This window comes from Halichondria panicea, chromosome 16 (genome assembly GCF_963675165.1).
Source record: "Halichondria panicea chromosome 16, odHalPani1.1, whole genome shotgun sequence".
NCBI classification, from domain to species: domain Eukaryota; kingdom Metazoa; phylum Porifera; class Demospongiae; order Suberitida; family Halichondriidae; genus Halichondria; species Halichondria panicea.
Window position 1 is genome coordinate 1771790 of NC_087392.1, and position 23374 is coordinate 1795163.

The following is a 23374-nucleotide window of genomic DNA, read 5'->3' on the forward strand; positions in this document are numbered from 1 at the left end:
AGCCTCGATCCAACTGAGAGCGGCCTGGAATCGAGGCTACAACTTCGGTGAACTTCGATCCCCCCGAATATTCTTTGTGCATCAGCCCCGAATGGTTTCTATTGGAACGTAAGGAATGTTGGCCTAGAAGACTCCCTGCGACTTGCGGATGTCGTACCACTTCCAGTAAATAGCTGCAAAAGTCATGAGTATTGCATGCAAACTCTGTACTTATATATATATACACACATCAGCTCTAGGTGGTCACAAGATGAGAACTAAGCAACCATACGATTAAGGATTAACGACACACCTAATATAAGTTGTCCTGTACACATAAAAATGCATCACAAAATAACACCATAGTGAATACTGACACAGGGTGCGAGTACAACATTGAACAGCTATTAATAAATGGCTTCATAGTTTAGTGGGAAAATTGTCTCTTGTCGGTAGCTGGTTTCCATTTCCTGAATTTTTGTGATTTCTCATCAGCTTTTCTGCTCTGCCATCCGTAACCACCTCCTCTTGCTCCCCCCCTCTGAGGAGCCTTGCCTTTCTTGCCACTCCCACTGTGGACACCTGGCAACAGTTAAGGTTCAACACATACGGCTATCAACATAATTGCATCATGCTTTTATGGGCAGGATAATTATTATGTTAATATTTTGTACAATCCCTCACAACACCTTACACGGTATTTCTATGGCAACCTGCCTGTGGAGAATGTAAGAATTAAGTTATTGTGTAAGTTATGCTGTGAACTAGGATACCATATAGCGGGTTATTTTCGTATGGTGGAAATTTTGGTATATTTCGTATTGAAGAACATCATACGAAAATTAAAACTACGAAATTATTCTATCGCAATAGATTCAACATCACTATCCTGAGCTGTACGAAAATTAAAATACAAATATTTAAATGGGTCGTTCGAACAAAAATTTGTACCAACGAAAATTACAGTTAGCTCAGAATTGGCTTTATTTATGGCAAGAAATGCAGTAATATCCACACACGAGCAGTCATAATTATGTACACAGAATAGGAATGTGTTGGTGACAAGTCACGTATGCAAGTCTGCCGACTACTTGTATGTCTCCAGTTGCAAACAGTGAGTCATCACAATGCAACAAAAGTGCTCAAGGGTAGAGAATGCATCCAAGGTTTACAGGGAGTGGCAGCACTTACACAACAAAGCTATCGTAACACTATTATGGAACAAACGGAACCGAACAAATTGTAGTACATGGTAGTTAAAGTGGCAGTTAAACATACAAGGTGGGAGCCCCCTCCACACACACACACACACACACACACACACACACACACACACACACACACACACACACACACACACACACACACACACACACACACACACACACACACACACACACACACACACACACACACACACACACACACACACACACACACACACACACACACACACACACACACACACACACACACACACACACACACACACACACACACACACACACACACACACACACACACACACACACACACACACACACACACACACACACACACACACACACACACACACACACACAAGAGGATACTAAGAGTGACACTGGGAGGAGTGGTGAATCCAAAGGCCCTGGCAACCCTAACCAGGTCCAGCTGCTCCACATTGAACACAACCTTGAGGGAGTGAGAGGCGTACGAGTGGAGATAAGAGCGGTAGCCATCACGGGCAGAGCGATGCAGGTAGTAGTTCTTCACTATAAGATTCTCAAGCTGTGTGTGTGAGAGTAAGATAAGAAGTACGTGAGCATAGGACCCAGTGAGTGCTTTACAAGATATTCATAAAGTAGAGAGTTATAGATCTCATATCAATACCTGAGATTGCACATTGCTGAGTTTCTTGTTAGCAAACTCGTACTCGCTCAGTGGCACCTGCAGGAGACAAGTACAGTACTAAACAGGACATGCCATGAATTCAGATCTCATTATATTTTAAGATTTGTCACTGGCAGGTTCACACGACAGCTAAGACAGTGTGGGCAAACAAACATATTACACAGGCATGCATATTGGATCGACTGACACACGATTAGATGTTTTGGAATGACACACATGCAAACACAAGTATACGATAGTAACGTATTACACTCAAATTGCACTGGAAGCATCAACATCCTAGTGTGTATACAGACAACATCAATCACTGCATACCTGCATGTACCATAATAGAAACTACTGACCTCATTAACCCCACACAGTAACAACAAAAAGTGGGTTTACTGTACATGTATTTCCCTTGAATGGTGACAAGTCAGCTATTTTGGCATTAGTTGTCGTGGCATGCGACTATCTAGACACTATGCAGGCCCCGAATAAACAAGCTAGTCAGTCTGACCAAATAAGATCACCTCCTCTCACCAACACACCTTTGCGTGCTTGAGATACTTGAGGAAAGTGAGCTCCTCTGGGAGCAGGAAGAGGAGGGCGTGGCCTCGTCCCCCTGCCCTTGCTGTACGCCCCACGCGGTGAATATACTCCTGTAGGGGGGATACAAATATGGAACAGCTTACAGTGACATTGCTTAGAGGAGCACACCCTACAACCACTCATCCAACACCCCATTAATAAAAAAAACACACACCCAAAAATAATGAAATGCACTGTCTCTAAAAACAATTGGTGTTCCACGGGGTAAGTGTACAGTGGTTTGCACAACAGTTGTCCAGAGCAAATTAAGGCAACAGTCAATAGTAAAACCACAGTTTTCTTTTTAAGGTAGTCAGCTATGAATATCATAATAATTGGAATACCGCAACAGATAATGTGTGTACTTTAAATATGGAACATTTCTAAGAAAAAGGTGGTGCATGGGTTTGTGGTGATTAATAGAAAAGTACAATTGTTATAGTGGGTAATTGCATGGTTAGGGAGAGAAAAGACCAACGGTTTCGGCTTTCCGGTTAAATAACCGTAAGTTAAACATCCTCCGCAGTGCTCATTTCCTGGAATCACTAATTATAAAGCTAGTGATTCCAGGAAATGATGCACAAGCAATCAGTGATTCTAGGAAATAATGTACAGTGGTTTGCACAACAGTTGTCCAGGCATATAGCAAAACCACAATTATCCTTTTAAAGGTCTATTACACAAATGTACTTTTTGGACCTTAGCCGTTACGTCTTCTTCCTAACCAAAACTGCACTAAAATCTAGCAATTTTGAGCACTGCAGAGGATGTTTAGATATGTAAGCAACATCGAACCTTGCATATCTATAGATGTTGTGACAAAATCCAAACTTTAACCGGAAAGCCGAAACCGTTGGTCTTTTCTCTCCCTAACCATGCAATTACCCACTATAACAATTGTACTTTTCTATTAATCACCACAAACCCATGCACCACCTTTTTTCTTAGAAATGTTCAGTACACACGTTATCTGTTGCGGTATTCCAATTATTATGATATTCATAGCTGACTACCTTAAAAAGAAAACTGTGGTTTTACTATTGACTGTTGCCTTAATTTGCTCTGGACAACTGTTGTGCAAACCACTGTAGGAAGCATACCTAAGAGTTACTTAAAGACAAACACAATCACTCATACTTAAACCTTCTTCAACCTCCCACACACACACACACCTTTGGATCGTCTGGAGGGTCGTACTGCACTATCCAGTCCACCTCGGGGATGTCCAGACCTCTGGCAGCTACGTCAGTACACAGGAGCACACCCTCTTTTGCCTGACAAAACTCCAAGAACGTTGATGTTCTTTTCTGTTGTTTCTGACGACCCTGGGATAGTGGGGGTGAGGAGAGGGGTTAGTATGGCCATAGCTTTCAATAGCAAAGACAATGCACTCGATATAAGGGATCTCACATCAATATAGCGATCAAAAGGAAGTGCATGAAATGTTGTAACGTACGTGAATATCGAGTACGGGCATGTCAATGTAGTTGAGGAGCTCCGAGTGGAACTTGACAGAGTTACAAGAAGAGAAGAAGACCATCACTTTCTTACGAAGGTTCTTCTTGAGGAAGGTGAACAAGAGAAGAAACCTCTTCTCTGACGGACACACCACGTACCCCTACAGCATCAGAGGGCAATTTGAGTATGCAGTCACAAAATGCCAGGGACTAATACCCTGAAAGTGTATTTATGAGTCACAAAAAACATTAGGCTAGCTACAATCATTAGGTTGGGAATGTGTACATACCGTATTACTAGAATGTTTTGCGAGCATCAAACATTTGCGAACTTTGCGAGGGTTGATCAATTCGCAACAATTAAATCCGCAAAACCTAAATTATTACTAGTAAATACACATGATCCTTTCCAGAACGCAATAGTTAGATCGCAAAGGGTCAAATTTTCTGCTGATTTGGCTCATTCGCAAAGGTTTTTCAACCGCAAAATATTCTAGTAATACGGTAGTAATTATAGTAACGATTCTATAAATTACAAAACTTCAACGATATCTGTTTTTAGGGCTCATTTACTTTCTCACCTTTTGGGACACTATCTATATTATTATGTGCAAAAATGAGTTTGCTCATGAATATTCATAATTTTCTTATAATCATTTTTATGAAACTATAAATGCCATGAGAGAAGTTTGAAGCACATACATGATAAATATATTGGTGTATCATCCTGTATGACAAGTATCAATCTTCAAAACATCTTTCAGTGGATCTGAGCGATCATCAAGTTCGCTAGAAACAACACAAACTAGTAATCATTTTAAACTTCCAAAAACACTTCTAGCTCTGTGTTCTTGCTCTTATACGATGCTTCTTACCATTATAGAGGACGGCTCGAAGCGTTTTTTTCTTAATAGGCCAAGAAACTCTCACAAAATAATAATAATTATGTAGACTAACACCATTTAAAATGGCAGTCAGAGCCAAGAAAAACAGTCTCTTGTGAGCTTTCAGAGCCTTTTTTCGAAATATCTCTTCGAGTCGCCCTGCATATAGTGAAGCTACAGTACAGTAGCTATCTAGTAAAAATGTCTATTTGAGCCATGAAATGACTATATTCAGCACCAGCTTTGAGCTAAGTTGGGGCCGTGTTAGGTACAGATGATTGCATGTCAGGGAGACCCCTTGGAGAGGCCATCCTTGACAACCCTCACCTGCTCTAGTCCGTCCACAGTGGAGGCCTCCTTGTGGTCATCCACACCCACATACAGGGGAGCTTTCTTGAGAGAGATGCGAGCCAAGTCCTCCACATTACGGGTCTGAGTAGCAGAGAACAGAACAGTTTGGCGATTCTCTGGAGACAAGGAGTAAACATACAAGAATACTTAACTACCACTGAAAGTTACACAAACAGAGACAGATTACCGAACAAATCTAAAGAAGGTGGGTGGTTGCAGTACAAGCCAGGGATTCAAAGAGCACCTTTACAAACGCTCCTTAATTAAAAAGGTCAGCAGTTGAACTTTACTAACTATATTATGAGCAGATGCCCTGGGCACTTGCTAGTACATGTAAGCACTCGTGTGGTACATTGTTATGCACAGCTCGGCCGGCCATACACCATTCACTTACTGGGAAGCAAACGAATGATCTGTTTCATTTCCTCCTCAAATCCAATCTCCAAGATTCTGTCGGTTTCGTCGATGATTAGACACTGGAGATTCTTGGACAGGAAACCCGATGTGTTCTGCACACAAACAAAAGGGAATGAACAATTATACCTTATTTTTTGGCAAATTGCAAAATAAGATTCTTCACAGTAAACAACTTGGGGAACAATGTAGATTTTGGTCCGTCACATGTTTTTAATGCCCCTTTACCAAATATACGTCACCTACCTGCAAGTGGTCCAACAGTCGTCCAGGAGTTGCCACCACTAGATTGACTCCTTTACACAACTTGTCCGCCTCAGTCCTCCGATTGGCTCCACCCATTACAATGCCGTGGGTGTGATGGTGATATTGCATTAGGTCTGTCACCACGCCATATGTTTGTAGGGAGAGTTCCCTCGTGGGAGAGATGATGATCACACCCGTACCTGGAGGAGGTCAAACAAGGCACACTTCAATAAATTCTGGTAGTTATGATTTTTAAGTATTAAGCAGACCATTTCTAGGCAGGAAGTTGAGTCGATGAAGTAGCTCCACAGCAGGCACGAGGAACGCAAGAGTCTTCCCACTTCCTGTCTGAGCTGCACCCATCAGGTCTCTAGGGAGGGGGCATGACAGCTGTATAGTATGTAACTATAGCTATCCTCATTATTACTACACATGTGTATATAAGCTAAGAATTATACTTCTGAATCAATTGCTTACTTTCCCTCGAGTAGAGGTCGGATGGATCGGTGCTGTATCTCCATCATCTCAGTGAAGCCCATCTCACTAATAGCTTTCAGCGTTTTGTCCGATACACAGTCAGCAAGGGAACTGAAACGTCTGTCTTCACCCAATCTCACTCCACAAAGTACACCATCCTCTCCACTACCCTCACAAGCTCCACTACCCACTCCACTGCCCTCACCAGCTCCACCACCCACTCCACTACCCTCACCAGCTCCACTGACTTCAGCTAAATCATCTGCACAATAAGTGTTAGATGCCGACACAAAATACTATTATAATTATACGTTACCTTGATCCTCATCACTGCTTACATCTTCAGACTCAACCTCTTCAGTTCTCTTTTTCTTTGTCTTTGGTGAATGCACTGGTATAGTGGCTTTTCTCTTTTTGACTGTAACGTCAGGGCTTGCCACATAAGTTTCCTCCTTGACTACCTTGTCTGGAACCACCTCCTCTCCGTCAACCTCTTGAGCAGCCTCTGTACGGTTGATGGAATTATCACAATTTATTACCAGAGGTTGCACGCTACAAGCCAGACCTCAGCTACGGCACAGGATGTAACTAGTATAATGTGCAAGTGGTAAAAGCCTTCATGTGGTGTTGATGTGCTGGAGTGTAGACCAATGGTTCGCTTTTTATAGCAGATCTACTTACTCAAACTTGTCAGCTCAGTTTTAACACGACTTCTAGCCTTCTCCTTCATTTTTCTGAGCTTTTTGAGGCTCCTGTCTCTCGTCGGCATGTTGTCACCTTGTGTCTTTCTCTAGTATTAAAATAATTTCTCAGACTCAGTGCAGTACACATGTACTTCTTAATGCCACGTGGTTACCGAATATAGGCCTCTTTGTCTCTGATTTGGATAATGGGGCTAAAGTAAAATTGAAGCTCATATTCAGTCACGTTACTTTGTGTACATTGTGGGTGTACAAGATCATCATTGAAGATTTTTGGGGTTGTTGAACGCGCTATACTGTACAACTATAGCAAGGGTAAGTATTTATACTGATTGAGGCCTTCCATTTATTATCCTTACCCCCCACCCACAGAGATGGATAGTACCTGGACTCTGGCTACTGCTGGATCGTTTCTTCTCGCTCTCTTCTTCACTGTTGTGGCCATTTTTATCCACTGGTTTGGACTTTTCGATCTTCTTTTTCACACAGTCGATAGAAAATCGAAACGAAATGGAGGAGAATTAGTGGCGTCTACGCTCAAAAGTCATGGCATTAAGTACGTCTTTACGCTAGTTGGTGGACACATCTCTCCCGTGTTGGTTGCTTGTGAGAAGCAAGGCATTCGTGTGATCGATACTCGTCATGAAGTTACAACTGTCTTTGCTGCCGATGCTGTTGCTAGGTTGTCTGGAGTTATTGGTGTTGCGTGCGTAACTGCCGGGCCTGGATTGACCAATACGATTACAGCCGTTAAGAATGCCATTATGGCGGAGTCCCCAGTGTTAGTTCTTGGAGGAGCAGCTGCCACCATCATGAAGGGGAGGGGATCTCTTCAGGATATCGATCAACTCTCACTCTTCAAGCCTCTCTGTAAATTCACCGCTTCTATCAAACGTGTTCGAGACATTGTACCAACCCTGTGCAAGGCTATCCAGATCGCTAATAGTGATACACCTGGGCCTGTATTTGTTGAGCTACCCATCGATTCTCTCTACCCGTACGACATTGTTGTCAAAGAGATTTTCCCTAAAAGTCAGTCTAAGTCGATTAAGAACCGAATTGTGAAAGTATATCTCGAAAACTATGTGGATCGATTGTTTGCTGGTGCATTCACACCTCAAGATGCTAGCCCACTCCCAATCACCTTCCCCAAAGCCAACCAAAGTGAAATCGCACAGTGTGCTTCTCTGGTTAGAAATGCAAAGAAGCCGTTGTTCATTTTGGGCAGTCAAGTCTCCCTCCCTCCCGCAAAATCCTCTGAAGTTCGAGCAGCCCTTGAGAAAATGGGAGTCCCCTGCTTCCTGGGGGGTATGTCTCGTGGTTATCTGGGCAAGAATAGTCGCATTCATATCCGTCAAAAGAGGAAGGTTGCTGTGAAGGACGCCGACATTATTGTTTGCCTGGGAGCGGTAGCCGATTTTCGTTTATCGTACGGTCGAATCTTCAGCAGCAAATCTAAGATTGTGGCAGTCAACAGATCAAAATCTCAGCTCTCTTTAAACACTGACTCCTTCTGGAAACCACACCTCTTGATCAACGGTGACCCTGGTCTTTTTGTCGTTGCACTGATGGAAGCTATTGGAGACGACTTCACATGCGCTGAGGAGTGGCTCGAGGAACTAAGGCAACGAGATGAGGAGGTGAACACGGAAAATCGGAAGAAAGCAGAAGTGGTACCAAAAGAGCATCTGAACCCACTAAGCGTACTCTACCAAACTGAAGAAGCATTGGATGATAATTCCATCTTGGTGGCTGATGGAGGTGACTTTGTCGGTAGTGCTGCGTACATCCTGCACCCCAGAGGTCCTCTCAAGTGGCTCGACCCTGGTGCATTCGGTACTCTTGGTGTTGGAGGAGGTTTTGCTTTAGGGGCAAAGTTATGCAACCCCGATGACGATGTTTGGATTATCTATGGTGACGGTTCTCTTGGTTACAGCGTGGCCGAGTTTGACACTTTTGCTCGGAACAAGATTCCCGTGATTGCTCTTGTTGGAAATGATGCGTGCTGGACGCAAATCAAACGAGAACAGGTGCCTATGTTTGGTAGTGATGTGGCGTGTAACCTTAGTTACTGCGATTACGATGTGGTTGCCAACGGTTTTGGAGGAGTTGGGTTCAAACTAACAGCTGACTCAACAGCTGAAGAAATAAAAGACACTCTAAAGAAAGCCAAGGAGATATCTCGAGGAGGAGTACCAGTTCTCATCAACGTTCTGATTGGAAAGAGTGACTTTAGAGATGGTTCTATTTCAGTCTGAACTTTACCATGCACAGGTGGACTTGCTAGCTGTAGTTAGGAGTTAATATTTATGAGAGTGACACTATTTATATACACTAGCTCTGAAGGTCATTATATATAGCCTCTTTATACATTTCTTAGCCCCATTATGTACCCTTTATGTGTGTGTTTCTTTTTTGCTCAAACATTTACTATTGCTGCTTCAAACAACATTAATATGTACACGAACTATTAATTACTGTTGATGTTCTCATGTGATCTTGATATTAAATATACATTTCACCAATTATTATTACACTCAATATAGATAATAAAAAACATTAAAGACACACACGCACACACATGTATCCGTTCATGAGCAGCTGTCTGATCGTAATCGAACGAGGAGTTTTGGAGAGGGGTGATCAAAATTGGCAGCCATGTCCAGAGCGTTCGTCGTGGGAACAGACATGGGGGACCCTGTAGACATAGAACAAGAGCGCCAGTTATTACATTTATACGGCAAGAGCATGGTAAAAGGGCACGAGAACAGTTCAATTTACAGCACATAATTTTAAGAATGTAACGAATGATGAGCCATGCAGTCTAACTTGTACATTTATGTGTTGCTATCAGTATGGTATGCGATCATGCGTACAATGTAATTGTATGTATGATCGCATACCATACTGATTTTGATTTTATCATTTTCGGGCAATTACCATGGTTGATTGGTTTTTTGTCAAAGATTGATTTGTATCAAGACCTTCAGGTCACCATAACTAAAGTTATGACTGTTCTAATTAAACAATTTTTTGCATGTATTATATCAAATAAATGCATAACGCACCTCCTATCTCATCCTCACGACGTGAACCAAAGTGATCAGTGTGCATCTGCAACATCTCATCTTCAGAGGAGTCGGCCAACTCTAGTGTGGGTGGACCCCTCCCCCCGGACCTAATTGATTGGTGGATGATCCTGTGATCTGGTTCTGCGTCAGAGTCAGATTGAGCATTGGCCAGCTCTGCAGGGGATAGTGCAGAGGCACCCCCCGCAGTATTTGCTCTCTGTAGGGAGGGCAGACAGCATGTATTAAGTACAGTATATGCCTCGAGGCGTAGCCACACAAGGAAAATGGTATTAAAATCTGAGCTGTAACTGCTCAACGGTTGCAATGTGAGAAAAAATAACAAGTTCTATACGCTTTTAGCTACGTTCTCTTGGATTTGTATTCGTGGATCTGCTATACTATAAAGCTTCTTTCTTAATTAAAGTTATGGCTACAGTGAAGGCTGTTGCAGTCTTCTCAAAATCAGATATTACGTATACTTAATAGGAGGTACAGGACTTACTTTAGCGGAGGCTTCTCTGTTGAGGGTAGTTCCTTTGTTGTACTGTTTGAGTGTCTGGAGCATGCCCACCCACGACTGCATGTCGTCCTCAGTGGGGGCAGAGAGCAGGAACACTCGACCTGGTGTATGCACCTCGAACATGTTTGGGTGAGGGAGGCTGGTCCTGTATGGAGATGGACGGATATAGATATAGTCAAGAGGAGTACGTGTAATCATCCAATGGGTAGTGAGTGCTTCAGTGGTGAGGAATGATCAATCCATAAAGTTGCGCAAATTACACGATATACTTACCCATGGCAAATTTGAATCTTTGCAATATTTTCTAACTGGAGTATTTGCAGTGGCTGTATAGAAATAATTACTTTCAACTGTCATACACACGCACAGACACACCTGCTCTGTCTTGTAGTACGAAAGTCCCTCTGGGCTGAGCACAAAGAGCCTCTTTTTCCAGTTCTTCCTTCTTCCTCCTTGCTTCACCAGGAACCCTTGTTTGTGTACGAAGGAGGCAACATCATCCTGAGAGAACAAAACAACGTCAATTAAGCGATTCAGTATGCCATATTTTATTCAAAAAGTGGAGAAGGTGGTACAATCTCCTCATGTGCTCCTGGTGGTACCTACCAATCCCCCCTATGCACCTCATCTATAAATTGTTACCCTACAAAATAGCACGGACAATTAGGGAAGTTATGCACAATTGCTCCAAATGTACCACTAAACTACATGTATATAGTTACATCACACAAAACCCATAAAACTCCTCAACACCATGACACACATGGAAGGCATCACTCACCGCTCCCATGTAGGCCTCCTGCAGTGTTGCGTCTTCTGTGAGGGAGCTGAAACCGCTGATTACACTCACGTTGTCTCCTTCAGTTGCACTACTACCTCGTCGGAGTGTCCCAGACTTCATCTGAGAGAATCAGTCGTGTTACACATGTGCAGGCTAAATCAAATGCTTCTTTTAGCACTCATAACTCTATTTTGAAAAGTGTATTCTGTTACTCAAAACATTGTAGTCTTAATAGGGGAGGGATTCGGCCTATTACACTTGACATTACAAACTCGAGATAAAGATCGATCCTCAAAGTTGATAACTTTGCCACGCAACGTTATGCACACTCATTCTCACCCTTTGATTGAGCCTCCAGTTCTCAAGGGCCAGCGTTTTGTTAGTTGCAGACTTCTCCTGGAGCAGTTGTATGAGCGAGACTTTGACAGCTGCACTCTCGTCCTCTAGGTTACTAAGACGCTCCAGTAGGTCACTGTGCTCACTAAAGGTGGATGTGTGTATAATTTATGTAGACATATGAAAATGCTTTTGTTTCCAGTTTAGTGTGTAAAACACATAGTGCAAACTTGTAAACCTTTTACAGAAAAATGCACATTAACAATAACAACAGTGTCCTAGCTACCTCTCCATTCCCTGCAGCTGTTTCCTCATCTCGGCTGCTCTCTTGATTTCCCCCGTGGCAATGGTTAGGTCTTGTAGGGCCAGTGTCAGCTGGAGGTCCTTGTTCTCAAGGTCCCCCAGAATCTCACTCAGGGAGAGGCGTACCTACAACAAAGTAGGTACAGTAGTATCACACACATCGAGTGAATGAACGCACAAAACTGAACGAATGTGTTATAGCAGTCAGTTCAATGTAAGACAGTGTACATGTACTCATCTAGGCAGATCTAGCGTTATAGTACCTAGACAACTACTACTCAAACCATGCACTCACAGTATTGTTGTCCCTCTGCATATCATCAATGGTGGTGAGTAGCTTCATTCTCTCCTCTTCCAGATCTGCTATCTTGGACATGATCTGCTTCACGTCAGTGTCCGAGAATGCACTCATAGTACTCAATCGACAGTCCTGCATCTCCTCTGACATACTTGAAGACTCTCCCGAAAATTCAGTTGAGTGCTCGCTCTCTACTTCGTCCGGTGAGCAAAGCTTCATCATGTGACTGTGGTAGGGCTTCTGATTGGCTGGATTCTTATCAATTCCATTGCTCACAGCAGTGTCTGCATCAGGTGTCATTTTAGATTTCGAGTCAGTGGTAACCTTGGGCTCCAGGCCATTTGGTAGCGAGTTGTCTTGGTATTCATTCATCATATTACCAGGTGCACTGGGTGTTCGCTCTAAAGTACGTTTCTTGTACGAGCTTGAGAAACTACCTTCTGCAATAGACTGTAAGGCTGGTCTGAAGTTAGAGCTGCCATCATTGAGGTCTGAGTGTACAGTGACTTGTCTTTTCAATTTCTGTTTTGATGATCTTTGATTGCTTTTGAAATTTGCTGCTGCCAGCTGCTGACAAAGATCGATGGCCTGTGATAGATGCGAATTGAGGTCGTTTATAAGTTTTGTGGAGCCTGACGCTGTGCTGCTAGCTTTGCTGGTCTCTTGGGGGTACATCTTCTCAGCTATGTTAGTGGGTGGAAGAGAAGTGGAGCCGGGTTCGAACATGGATTGTCTCACTGTGACTGATTTTCGTCCAGATACGCTTGTGTTTCTAATCACCGCAGGTGAACGAGGGGTGGTGGTTTCTATTTTCTCTTTCAAATGTCCATCCAGCTTTGTGGCAGCAGCTCGCACTTTATTGAGCTGTGAGAGTATCTTGCTATAGTTTCTTGTGAGTCCACTTACACCCAACTCCCACAGAGATATCATGTTCTCTAGCTCTTTGCAATGTTTACAGCCATCATTTTCTTTCTCAGGTGAGAGAAAATCGAGCTTGGACTTGAGAATACCCTGGTCTGGGCTGGTATTATGTCTGTGTAGTAAAACTGGCTCTGAAATTGTGCTCTTGTGATGAACAGGAGGGCTTCTTTCGCTGCTTGATTGAGAATCTACTTTTGGGCTTTCAGTACAACCATCGACTGCAGCATGTCTGTCGATGGGTTTCGAGGTCTCGGTATCACCATTAAGTCCATTACTTGGCTTCGAGATATCATCAACTGGCTTCAATTCTAAAGTAGGATTAAAAATCATTTCAGTACCTTCTTCTTCATTTGGAGTTTCGATTTTTCTCGAATCATCGGATGTACACTCATTTGATTCATCTATGATCATTGCGTCAGATCGGCTCCTTCTGAGGACAGGCGATAATTGCTCAGTTTCATCTGTTCCATTCTCAGCCATCTATGAATGACAAAGCACCAACCAATCACACTGTTTACCTAAATTGAAATCAACTAGATCTAGTGAGCCTAAATCACTATTAATTTATTTACGTTGGAAACATTATCATGGCTGTTATTTGCGAGGTAATGTTAGTGTAACTGAAACCTACTATAATAGCAGGGATAAATATTACTTGTAATAATAGCCTACATAATTATTACGTCTGCTCATGCATCACAAGAGAGTGCTTCTATCTCCATATCATGTAGAAAGGGCATCTGTTGGGGGCAGGCTAAGTTGTGTGGGGGTGCATTTAGCAGTAAGAAAGTCAACGAGTGTTTTTATAAAGATGGAACCAGATAAATAGCTCAACAACAGCTTTCAGTGATGGTATAGCCATACAAGTACCAACTCCATTATACAATACGCACTACATTTCAGTCACACACAAAGCCAACACCCACGCACACACACACACTGACTTGACTTTTCAGTAGAAATGTTGTACATTACCTCAGAGAGGGAACTAGGGACAGGATACATGTATGAACTGGGAAGTGGTAAATCCCCTCTTGCTATTGTTGTGACTTGCTAAAGTCTAACAGGACGTATACTACAAACAAACGAATATCAAAGTTACCATCAATGTTTGTATTAACCATTATGTCCACCACCAATATTACTTCAAATTATCAAAATATTATAACTTGGCTGACTATAATATTATGAGAAGCTTCTAAAATTAAGAGTTGTTATTTGTACAAACTGACATCATTATAAGCTAGCCTAATGGAGCCAAAAACAGTACTTCAAGTCTCAACTGATAATAAGATGTTAATTACAAAAGTGTAAACAAATACAAAGGTCTAAATTGGTATCACTTAGCAAAGGACTAGTGTTACATATCTCACCTACAACTACAGACCTACAACTACAGACCTACAACTACAGACCTACAACTACAGACCTATGCACACGGAATACCAGCGTCTATGTGGTTGCTAATGAGGCATAACTATATACGATACATTTGTCACACAATTCTGCTTTATGGGGACAAATGAGATGTGTAGGACTGCCAAGCCATACTCATGTATCCTACAGTGTACAGTGTAGTGAAACACCCACCCCAAAGAGGCAGCAACTGGGTGGACAGTGCAATAGACTATAGCTATGGAGGTAACCTCACTGCATTTAATGAATGGCTCCTACAGTACTTCCAAACCATTGTATAGACTAACCTATGTGTATAATTATACATAAATATTAAACTATTAAAATATCACACCATGTACCAGTACCAAGAAGCTCTGACCTGTATAACTATTCTACCTAGTGTATGTATTGCCTACAGCTACAATGCAGGGGTCTACTCACCTTGAGTAGATCCAGTGGTCAGTAGGTGCAGTTCTGTAAACAAGGTCTCTGAGTCTCTCATACACAGCTCAACTTGTCTCTAGCATAGCTAGTATAGTCTCACCTGCACACTTTATACGTGAAGGGGGAGGGGCTTGCGTGAGAACACAGTCTAATGATAATATTCATAGCATTCCTTTGAGAACCCCAACCTTGCAAATACAAAAAACATTTAGAGGCTTTTTATGCATGATTGTCAAGTTCTTGTTCTTGACTAGCTACTATTGTAGCTCTTGGGTGGCTGTATGAATTCATTTGGATTCATTTCTATGTAAATGTCTTCTTGTTGATCTTCTTCAAAGCACACTTCTTTCTTTATACCACCACCGTCCATAGGTGTGTAGGAATCTGGGATAGGGAATCATCATGACCAGAAGAAGATTACAGATAAACTAACCTTCTGATACATTATCAGACTCTTCAGACTGATTATCAAACGCCTCATACTCTCCAGTATCTTGTACATAAGCTACATTTTTATGAGACTCTTCACCATCTCTTTGCTCGAAAGTCGATGAGGGTAACAGGCGATGCTTCTTAACAACAACTCGAGGGATGGATCTAGGAGGTAAGTCAGGTACGCCAGTAGTAGTGCTTTTGCTATCAACTACATCTTCATCTTCAGAGGATGCATTTGAGTTATCAAGCGCTTCGTATGGATCATCCACAGGCACTGGTTTGTCTAGTTCTTCATAGTCATGATGGCCTTCAAGTATCTTCCTTGGTGGATGCTTCTGTCCTCTAGAAACCTCTATACCTTCGGCAGCACTTATGCTGGGAACAAGAGAGCTGCTATCTCTGATTGTGGGAGTGGTTTGTACTAATGGAGGAGGTGAGGAGAAGTGATGAGGGTTGAAGCCTGGGTGTCTTCTAGGTGGAGTCTTAGAGTGAGACATGCTCAACGAGTACTGCTTTTTCTTCTTTGGAATGTATGGTGGAGGACGTTCCGGTGGTGTCCTGGTCACCTTCTTTGACTCAGAGCTCGCTCGCTGTCTTTTGTCAATTAATGAGTTATTGAGTGAAAAGGGACCCTTCAAGAGAAACGGCATGTCAAAATTAATTACATCAACATTTGGATTCTTACCTTTTTTAATTTGGGTGAATCTGTAGTGCTCTCAGGTGATCTAGACCAACTTGCTTCCATAGTTTTATCGTGTATTGTTAGCTGTTTCGACAGTTTATCGTGGAGTGCATGAACTAACGGTGTGGACTGTAAACTTTGTCCTATGCAAGACAATTATTAACAGTATCATAATAATTGTAAGAAATACTTTTTGTGAATCTGTCAGCTTGTAGTGAAGAGCCAGCGCTTGCAGTAGGTCTATCCACGTACCGTACGGACTTTGCTACATGGGAGGAGGCAAGCACAACATAAATTCAGTGAGTGCACTAATTGATTTGCTTACATATTCTTGGCTTTGGTTGAGGTGGTTGTCCTCCACTGTAACTGCTAGATCTGTCTCGTAGCTGTACGCTATCTTTAGAAGACCACTGGTCAAAACGATCCATACCCTCCAACTTTTGTGAGACGGAGAGGCATACTGCACGGGTCATAATTATCATGAAGCTTATACAGGGAATATAATGAGAAGAAAGCACTTACGTGTTTTTGACCTTGGTTTTGGCTGTGGCCTTTTCACTGGGCTTCCCTCAAACGGTTCATCTGCACATCAAAACAATGAGCCCCACCCCTTCTATGTCTAGTGTTATTACAGCTAGTTGGCTACATCTATCTAGAGGGAATACATGCTCACTTACTTGGCACTTTATAGGTGATAGCCATCTTGCTACGGTGCTTTACTATGCAACTACCGTATGTAGATCATCTGACACACAATGACATTCTTGGCAGAGCAGTAAACAAGATGTAATTGATATACGTGGGCGTAGCTAAACACTTTGCTAAAAGCAGTCCAAAGGACCTTTACCCACGTGGCCTGCGCATAAGAAATGGTCATTCAGAGGATATTCTCAGGCATTCAGCCATCAGGAGTTGCTCACCTTGGCAACTACTTGGGAGCAATCCGACAGTGGGTGAGCTTGCAAGACAAATGTGAGAGTATCGTATACAGTGTGGTGGACCTCCACTCTCTATCAGTGCCTCAGGCTCCGCTGCTGCTCAAGCGGAACATCAGGAGCATGACTGTGTGTCTGCTTGCCTGTGGAGTTGACCCGGACAAGAGTATTATCTTCCAGCAGTCGCAGGTGAGGTTTGGGTAACCATACGAACATGGTATGTATTTGGGGGGTGGGTGGGTGGGTGTGATTTTGGGACTCTAGGTTGTTTATGCGATGACCGTGCAGGTGCCCCAGCATGCACAGTTGATGTGGCTGCTCAGTTGCAGAACTCCTTCTGGATGGCTAAGCAGGATGACTCAGTGGAAGGTATATTAATACCTTTATTTGGATTTTGGCCGATCACAAAATTGCCTTTATTTCACTGAATGTGTTTTTGCAGGCCAAGGGAGCTACTTCCGACAGAGACGTGGTCAGTCTGGGCCTGTTTGCTTATCCAGTGCTGATGGCTGCAGATGTATTACTATATAAGTAAGTTTAACCTGTTTGTTTAATATACAATGTAATTGCAATCCACCCTCCTCTAGTTATGTAGGTATCCCACTACTGCACACATACATGCATTGTTTATCCCCACACACAAACACACACACCCTGCAGAGCCACTCATGTGCCCGTGGGAGAGGACCAGCTGCAGCACTTGGAGCTCACAAGAGACATTGCTCGATCATTCAACTCAACATATGGCGCAACATTTCCAGAGCCTAAACCTTTGCTTAGCAATCACAAACGAGTTATGAGCCTAAGAAATCCACTGCAAAAAATGAGCAAATCTGACAACCAGGAAATGAGCCGAATCACTCTCTCTGACACCCCAGACGAAATAAGGAAGAAATTTCGAAGAGCTGTAACTGACTCAATCGGCAACATAACCTTTGACCCTGCTGAGCGGCCGGGTGTTTCGAACCTAGTGACCATCTACAGTGCAGTGACTGAGATTAGCACAGAAGAGGTGTGCTTGCAGTTTGAGGGCAAGCAAAGTGTGGATCTGAAGGAAGAACTGGCAGAGATCCTTGTCGACAAGTTGGGTCCAATACGTGAGAGGATTGAGCAGCTGGAGAGTGACGAGGGTTACGTTGATGATGTCTTGACAAGAGGTGCAGAGAGAGCAAGAGCTATAGCTGAGGATAATATTTCCACCATTACCAGACTAGTGGGCCTTTCCTAGTTCACATGTGTGTACTGGCATATATAGATCTGTGTTCTTGTTTGTCTTATGATGACATTGCTTAGCTGTTGTGAAATAAACTGTGCAAACATTACCATATATAAAATTAATGTTCTAAACAAACTGAAAGTGTTTCAACAGCATATAATAATTATACAGGTTCAGTTATGTTGAGGGAAGGGCTGAATTCTTGGTCATGAGCCCCTGGTACTCGCGGTCCAATCGATCGTACTCTTTTATAAGTTGGTCCTACGGGGGAGGGGGGGGACAGGAGGATAATGATGTGTGCATTTCGAGTGAAGTTTACAGGCAAAGTTCACACATAAGGTTATACAATGTACCTTCCTACAGTTAGTTACATACCGTATAGCGCGAAATATTCGAGGGGCTTCATTTTCGCGGATTTCGTGGGTTAGCAATCCTACACGAAAATTAAGTCCACAAAAATTGTTCTTTATCTGCTATAACGTGCAAAGATTTAAAGGTGTGGCTTCCGGTAAGTAGTCATTCCGCTAACAGTGTGCAACGAAAATGCTTTTTATTCCACGAAATATAAGTGCCTTGAAAATTTCGCGCTATACGGTAATTACTATTTTGTGCACAACTGTTGGGTAAATTTGAGTTACTGAGTAGCTGACCTTGAGTTTGCACTGTTTCTCGTACTCCAGATGAAGCTCTGCCTGCTGTACCACCTTCTTCCTGTCACTCTCCATCTCTCTGTTCAGCTTCACACTGTGTGTGGGTGTGTGTGTGTGTGGTGTGTATGGTGTGTGTGTGTGTGGGTGGTAGACCAGCTGATTACGTAGCTAGTAGGCAGTATTTTAGCAACTACTTACTTTTCCTCCATTAGATTCTCATAGTCTTTCCTTATTCTCATCACCTGCTCAGAAATCTATACAAAATATGAAGATCATAGCCACAATCATCAAAAAAGGTACACAATCATAATTATAGTATAAATGATTGATTGTGCAAATGGAGTACTGTCTTATGCCAATACAGACAGTGGAATTGTTTTGAGAAACAATAATAGTTGTATATATATGGACAACAGAAGAATGGCTACAGAATGGAAGCTAGCCTCGTTCCCAGGCCGATCCGTCTCCAATTTAACGCTAGGAGTCGTCGACCTAGCGTTCAATTGGAGACGGATCGGCCTGGGAACGAGGCTAAATGGAAGCAAGCTACACCTACTGTTAGTTCACATATATACATGACGTCATACACATACTGCCACTCACTGCACTGTACTGCCGGTAGAGCTCCATGGATCGAGGATTGTTCTCGTTGGGTATTATGGGCTGTAACTCGGGCTCTAGACCAGCTATCACATACTGAGAGGACCCACTAGCCACCGGGAAATCTGTGAGTATAATTATAGAAGGGAAAATCAAATGTTGTAAATCAAGAAGCTAATGACAGTTGCTACATGTATGTACTTGCTTAGAGGTTATGCTCTGCACTATCAAACAACACTTTATTGCTTGGTCATTGACCGGACGTTTAATTAGAATGACCATGCATTCCAGCATGTGTCCAGTCAGTATGACCAGGCACAAATGACATTTGACCATATAGTCAATAAAAATTATTTCTAACACTGCCCCCCCCCCCCCCCCCACACACACACACACACACACACATCAAACAGAGTCTTACTCACTGGAATGCCTTTTCATGACCTCCTCTATAATCTGGTATCTCTCAGACTGGCCATCGAGAATGCCTTTGTCCGAGAGCAGCTCCTCAGACACATACTCCACCTCGTGCTCCGACTCCTGGTGTCCATAACGACCGTGCTGTCCCCTAAAGTGACCAATGGTGTTGTAGCCTGGTGGCGTAGGTTGTGGGCGAGGCTGTGAGGAGGGGGAGCTGGTGGGAGGGACCGAGGATTGAGAGGTGTAGCCGGGATATCGACCGAGAGTCTGCGTGCCGCTGGGGGGAGAGGTGTAGCCGGTTGGGCCGAGGATATTCGTGCTACTGGGAGGTATGTTGGTGGGCCGCTCGGGGACAGTCTTACTGCGGTCTCGACCCTTCTGAGGAGAGTATAGTTAGTTTAAAAACGTTGACTAACTAATGATACAAAAATTATTGTCTTGTACAATACGAAATAGAAACACTCACTTCAACATCTTGTTCCGTGTTGCCATGGCTGACGTCTGCATGAGGTTGGTAGCCAGTTGTCTCTACAGGTGCAGGTACGTTTTGTTTGCTCTCTACCTCGATTGGTACCTCTTCCTCGACCGCTGAGTCAGCACTAATTCTTGGGGTGTGCTGCTGCGTACCCTGCTTGTCGGCTACAAACTGGTCAGACTGGTCAGATAGGCTAGTTAGATGTGTGGACTCGGACTTGGCCTGGCGACGAGGAATCAATGGAGTGGCCGTCTTCATGTACTGTAAGAGGAAACAGATGTTACCAAGAAGTCTTATTCACTCTTGTTGTTACATAATTAATGGAAAGAGTTTATTGAAAGAGTTTATTGATAATAGACGCTTCACCTTGCAGAGGAAGCCAATTTTCTTCCTGATCTCCACAACAGATGGTCTGTTCTGAGGCTCACCGTCAAAACACCTAATATTGAGTCAAAATTTTATTCTGAATTAGAAAGGACCTTTCAAGCCGCCAAATACCATGGATTATACATAGCCCATGGTACTCCAAGACCAAAAAGTGACAAATGCCCCAACGAAATTTGGGATTTAAACACATCATTTGAAAGGACCTTTCTAAGCTTTCAGAAATTGGATCAATGTGTACTAAAGTTACGGCTGTTGAAATATATTCAACTAACCCCCCCCCCCCCCCTCCGTTTAATCAATGGTTTGGAGACTCTTCAGCTGCCGTGTAGTCAATTTCAATGAAGGATGTGTGTACAGATCTTCTTACTTGTCAATAAGTTGTGCCATTGGTTTAGGAAGGTTTGGGATCTTGGTTGGAATGGCACCTGCAGTGGAGAAACAATATTATTTCCTGTCCAGAAGCAATCGTGTAATGTCCACCACCTAATTATACATGCACGTAGGTCTTGTAGAGAAACTGAAGTCAACAAGAACTGTACGTATTGAACTGAAATAGAACAATAGCAGCATGTCATTATTATTGGGGGGGAAGATAAGCATTTTGGGGGGAAGGTTCACCCCCCCCCCCCCCCCACTAGATAAACCCTGGAAATGGAACAATAGCAGCCTTGTACCACACAGGAATTAGAAGCTAGGACAACATTACATATATAGCATCTCACATTAAACCCCTTGCTACCACTATGTACCTTGTGCCATAGCGAACATGATAACCATGAAGTTGTTGCTCTTCTCGCTGTTGGCAAGGACAGGTCGACGTCGAGTCAGCATTTCCCAGAGGACAATACCGTAGCTGAAGATGTCACAGCGGTCGGTGTAGTATTTGCCTAAAGTAAACACACAGTCATGTGTTTTCATTGTTTCCTACTCACTATCATAACTACTCAGTTAGATCAATAAAATGTTAAGAGAGAAGAATTACCAAATTAATCATGATTAGGAATTTGAACTAGCTTAGACGTGTTGTGAGATTAAACGTACCTCTGATGACCTCCGGGGCCATGTAGCGGATGGTCCCCACTGCATTGGTGTTGCTGAGAGTGTTCTCCAACTTCTTGGCTGTCCCAAAGTCACAGTATTTGAGCACCCTCCCGTGGTGGAACAGTAGGATACTGTAGGGGAAGGCAAATCACAAGAGAAACCAAAATCAATACTTCGACTGCAGAGCCTAGAACTTTTTACAACATCAAAAAATGTTAGCTCTGTTGCTTATTGAAAGCTCTACCAAAGGTGTACATCATGCAGACTCAATATTGACATACTTTGATGGTTTGATATCTCTGTGCAGCATCTTCTTGCCGTGTATGAACTCCAGACCCAGTGCCATCTGGTAGCTCCAACTCATCACGTGGTCTGCAGTGTACCAGTACTTCTTCTTGCACTCATGGAGGACTGTGTGTGTGTGGAAGGGGGGGGGTTAGACAAATTACTCCAAGGAGTATGACACAACACTGGCCGGCTGAGAAGGGATATATAAATGGAGCATGCTACAGTACCTACAGTTGTTACTGATGTAAGTATCCTAGCATGTCAACACTGCACTGAATATTCGGTATGTAGGGGTAAGTCTGGGAGGATTGTGTTGCTTGTTTAAGTTGTTTACATAGCATGAAATGCCACCAAAACAGGATTTTAATAAATGACAATGTATGCCCAAAAACGTGTGTGTGTGTGTGTGTGTGTGTGTGTGTGTGTGTGTGTGTGTGTGTGTGTGTGTGTGTGTGTGTACTGACTTTTCTCCAAGGAGAGGGGAGCAAACTCCAACACAAGGAATGGCTGTGAGAAAGAGATATGCATTACACAGTGGTGTGGTGTTTAGATCTTCACAAAATTACTCACTCGTTTTGTAACGCTGTCAGTGGGGCATGCTCCATAGAGGGTGACGATATGGTCGTGAGTTTGTAGGAGTGAGAGGGAGACCAACTGCACACAAGAGAGGCAGCTGTCTAAAACAAGCCTTATACTATAGACTCACTACTGTATGTATTGCATATCTGATCACTGACCTCTGGAGAGAATCCACACTTACGGTCAGCGGCACTGAAAACCTTGACTGCTACAACTTTGCCATTCCATTTGGCCTTTTTGACATCACCGAACTGACCTCTCGCGAAGAACTATGGTGTATGTGAGGTCATTAACCACACAGATCAAACTAGCTTCCAGCTACATGTATACTATTAAACAAGCAATGACACAGCCATGAGAACCTACCGTGTCTCCTTGGTCAAACTCAAGGTCCCTGAAGCTGATCTTTTTATACTTGATCTCTACCATGCTACTGGGGTTACTCTGTTTGTTACTCTCGCTCATGATGGTGACAGTAGATTTGTTTCAGACAGGGTTTGTTTGCTGTTTCACTCTTTAGGAAAGGGTCGATACTTCATAAGAGCTATATCGATTGTATTTTAATGCGGCCTGGAATCGAGGCTAGAAAAGAGCCCCACCCCCAACATTTTGCAGAAATGGC

The 23374-nt window shown here is 43.1% G+C and overlaps 6 protein-coding genes across 7 annotated transcripts; 2 read left to right on the forward strand and 4 right to left on the reverse strand.

The window, feature by feature from the left end:
• Nucleotides 1-312: 312 nt before the first annotated feature.
• Nucleotides 313-7095, reverse strand: LOC135349903 (uncharacterized). Its single transcript, XM_064548556.1, has 13 exons — nt 6953-7095; nt 6588-6776; nt 6272-6533; nt 6064-6164; nt 5795-5994; nt 5529-5643; nt 5111-5250; nt 3899-4060; nt 3615-3767; nt 2403-2513; nt 1852-1908; nt 1572-1749; nt 313-561 (listed from the first exon to the last, which is right to left on the reverse strand). The coding sequence occupies exons 1-13, from the start codon at nt 7038-7040 to the stop codon at nt 407-409; spliced, it is 1911 nt and encodes a 636-aa protein (XP_064404626.1). The 5' UTR covers nt 7041-7095; the 3' UTR covers nt 313-406.
• Nucleotides 7096-7132: 37 nt separating this feature from the next.
• LOC135349904 (2-hydroxyacyl-CoA lyase 2-like) lies at nt 7133-9469 on the forward strand. The gene is made up of 2 exons (XM_064548557.1): nt 7133-7287; nt 7345-9469. The coding sequence occupies exon 2, from the start codon at nt 7347-7349 to the stop codon at nt 9228-9230; it is 1884 nt and encodes a 627-aa protein (XP_064404627.1). The 5' UTR covers nt 7133-7287; nt 7345-7346; the 3' UTR covers nt 9231-9469.
• LOC135349902 (uncharacterized) lies at nt 9467-15190 on the reverse strand. Its single transcript, XM_064548555.1, has 10 exons — nt 15042-15190; nt 12279-13682; nt 11967-12109; nt 11684-11825; nt 11345-11464; nt 10939-11064; nt 10837-10889; nt 10546-10708; nt 10041-10260; nt 9467-9670 (listed from the first exon to the last, which is right to left on the reverse strand). The coding sequence occupies exons 2-10, from the start codon at nt 13680-13682 to the stop codon at nt 9564-9566; spliced, it is 2478 nt and encodes an 825-aa protein (XP_064404625.1). The 5' UTR covers nt 15042-15190; the 3' UTR covers nt 9467-9563.
• Nucleotides 15191-15193: 3 nt separating this feature from the next.
• On the reverse strand, nt 15194-16990 carry LOC135349907 (uncharacterized). Its single transcript, XM_064548562.1, has 7 exons — nt 16839-16990; nt 16684-16743; nt 16487-16621; nt 16352-16426; nt 16165-16304; nt 15478-16111; nt 15194-15428 (listed from the first exon to the last, which is right to left on the reverse strand). Exons 1-7 carry the CDS (start codon nt 16861-16863, stop codon nt 15295-15297), a joined length of 1203 nt encoding a protein of 400 aa, XP_064404632.1. The 5' UTR covers nt 16864-16990; the 3' UTR covers nt 15194-15294.
• LOC135349908 (tryptophan--tRNA ligase, mitochondrial-like) lies at nt 16977-18453 on the forward strand. The gene is made up of 4 exons (XM_064548563.1): nt 16977-17285; nt 17385-17465; nt 17539-17627; nt 17757-18453. The coding sequence occupies exons 1-4, from the start codon at nt 17031-17033 to the stop codon at nt 18322-18324; spliced, it is 993 nt and encodes a 330-aa protein (XP_064404633.1). The 5' UTR covers nt 16977-17030; the 3' UTR covers nt 18325-18453.
• On the reverse strand, nt 18386-23301 carry LOC135349905 (mitogen-activated protein kinase kinase kinase 7-like). 2 transcript variants are annotated; one of them, XM_064548559.1, is made up of 15 exons: nt 23119-23301; nt 22911-23021; nt 22744-22827; nt 22638-22680; nt 22167-22296; nt 21886-22016; nt 21594-21731; nt 21212-21269; nt 20824-20896; nt 20449-20718; nt 19988-20357; nt 19566-19687; nt 19161-19216; nt 18963-19056; nt 18386-18573 (listed from the first exon to the last, which is right to left on the reverse strand). In XM_064548559.1, the coding sequence occupies exons 1-15, from the start codon at nt 23215-23217 to the stop codon at nt 18490-18492; spliced, it is 1863 nt and encodes a 620-aa protein (XP_064404629.1). In that variant the 5' UTR covers nt 23218-23301; the 3' UTR covers nt 18386-18489. The 2 variants fall into 2 exon arrangements, with proteins under 2 accessions (XP_064404629.1, XP_064404628.1); XM_064548558.1 differs by having other exon boundaries at nt 19988-20360; nt 23119-23300.
• Nucleotides 23302-23374: the final 73 nt, after the last annotated feature.

Bases quoted from the DNA above. Each gene is read 5' to 3' on its own strand.
- LOC135349903 (XM_064548556.1), bottom strand. From the start codon at position 7,040: ATGCCGACGAGAGACAGGAGCCTCAAAAAGCTCAGAAAAATGAAGGAG. The intron at 5,251-5,528 runs GTAAGTGAATGG...CCTTGTCTCCAG, and splicing joins GATCATTCGTTTGCTTCCCA to AGAATCGCCAAACTGTTCTG. The intron at 1,750-1,851 runs GTATTGATATGA...TCACACACACAG, and splicing joins TCAGCAATGTGCAATCTCAG to CTTGAGAATCTTATAGTGAA.
- LOC135349904 (XM_064548557.1), top strand. From the start codon at position 7,347: ATGGATAGTACCTGGACTCTGGCTACTGCTGGATCGTTTCTTCTCGCT.
- LOC135349902 (XM_064548555.1), bottom strand. From the start codon at position 13,682: ATGGCTGAGAATGGAACAGATGAAACTGAGCAATTATCGCCTGTCCTC. The intron at 11,826-11,966 runs GTAGCTAGGACA...ATCCACCTTTAG, and splicing joins CAGCTGCAGGGAATGGAGAG to TGAGCACAGTGACCTACTGG. The intron at 10,890-10,938 runs GTGTGTCTGTGC...ATTTCTATACAG, and splicing joins CGTACTACAAGACAGAGCAG to CCACTGCAAATACTCCAGTT.
- LOC135349907 (XM_064548562.1), bottom strand. From the start codon at position 16,863: ATGGCTATCACCTATAAAGTGCCAA. The intron at 16,427-16,486 runs GTAAGCAAATCA...CCTCCCATGTAG, and splicing joins TCAACCAAAGCCAAGAATAT to CAAAGTCCGTACGGTACGTG. The intron at 16,305-16,351 runs GTATTTCTTACA...TGTCTTGCATAG, and splicing joins AGCTGACAGATTCACAAAAA to GACAAAGTTTACAGTCCACA.
- LOC135349908 (XM_064548563.1), top strand. From the start codon at position 17,031: ATGGTCATTCAGAGGATATTCTCAGGCATTCAGCCATCAGGAGTTGCT. The intron at 17,286-17,384 runs GTGAGGTTTGGG...ATGACCGTGCAG, and splicing joins TTATCTTCCAGCAGTCGCAG to GTGCCCCAGCATGCACAGTT. The intron at 17,466-17,538 runs GTATATTAATAC...GTGTTTTTGCAG, and splicing joins GCAGGATGACTCAGTGGAAG to GCCAAGGGAGCTACTTCCGA.
- LOC135349905 (XM_064548558.1), bottom strand. From the start codon at position 23,217: ATGAGCGAGAGTAACAAACAGAGTAACCCCAGTAGCATGGTAGAGATC. The intron at 20,361-20,448 runs GTGAGTGTTTCT...TACTCTCCTCAG, and splicing joins ACACGGAACAAGATGTTGAA to AAGGGTCGAGACCGCAGTAA. The intron at 19,688-19,987 runs GTGAGTAAGACT...TTATACTCACAG, and splicing joins GGTCATGAAAAGGCATTCCA to ATTTCCCGGTGGCTAGTGGG.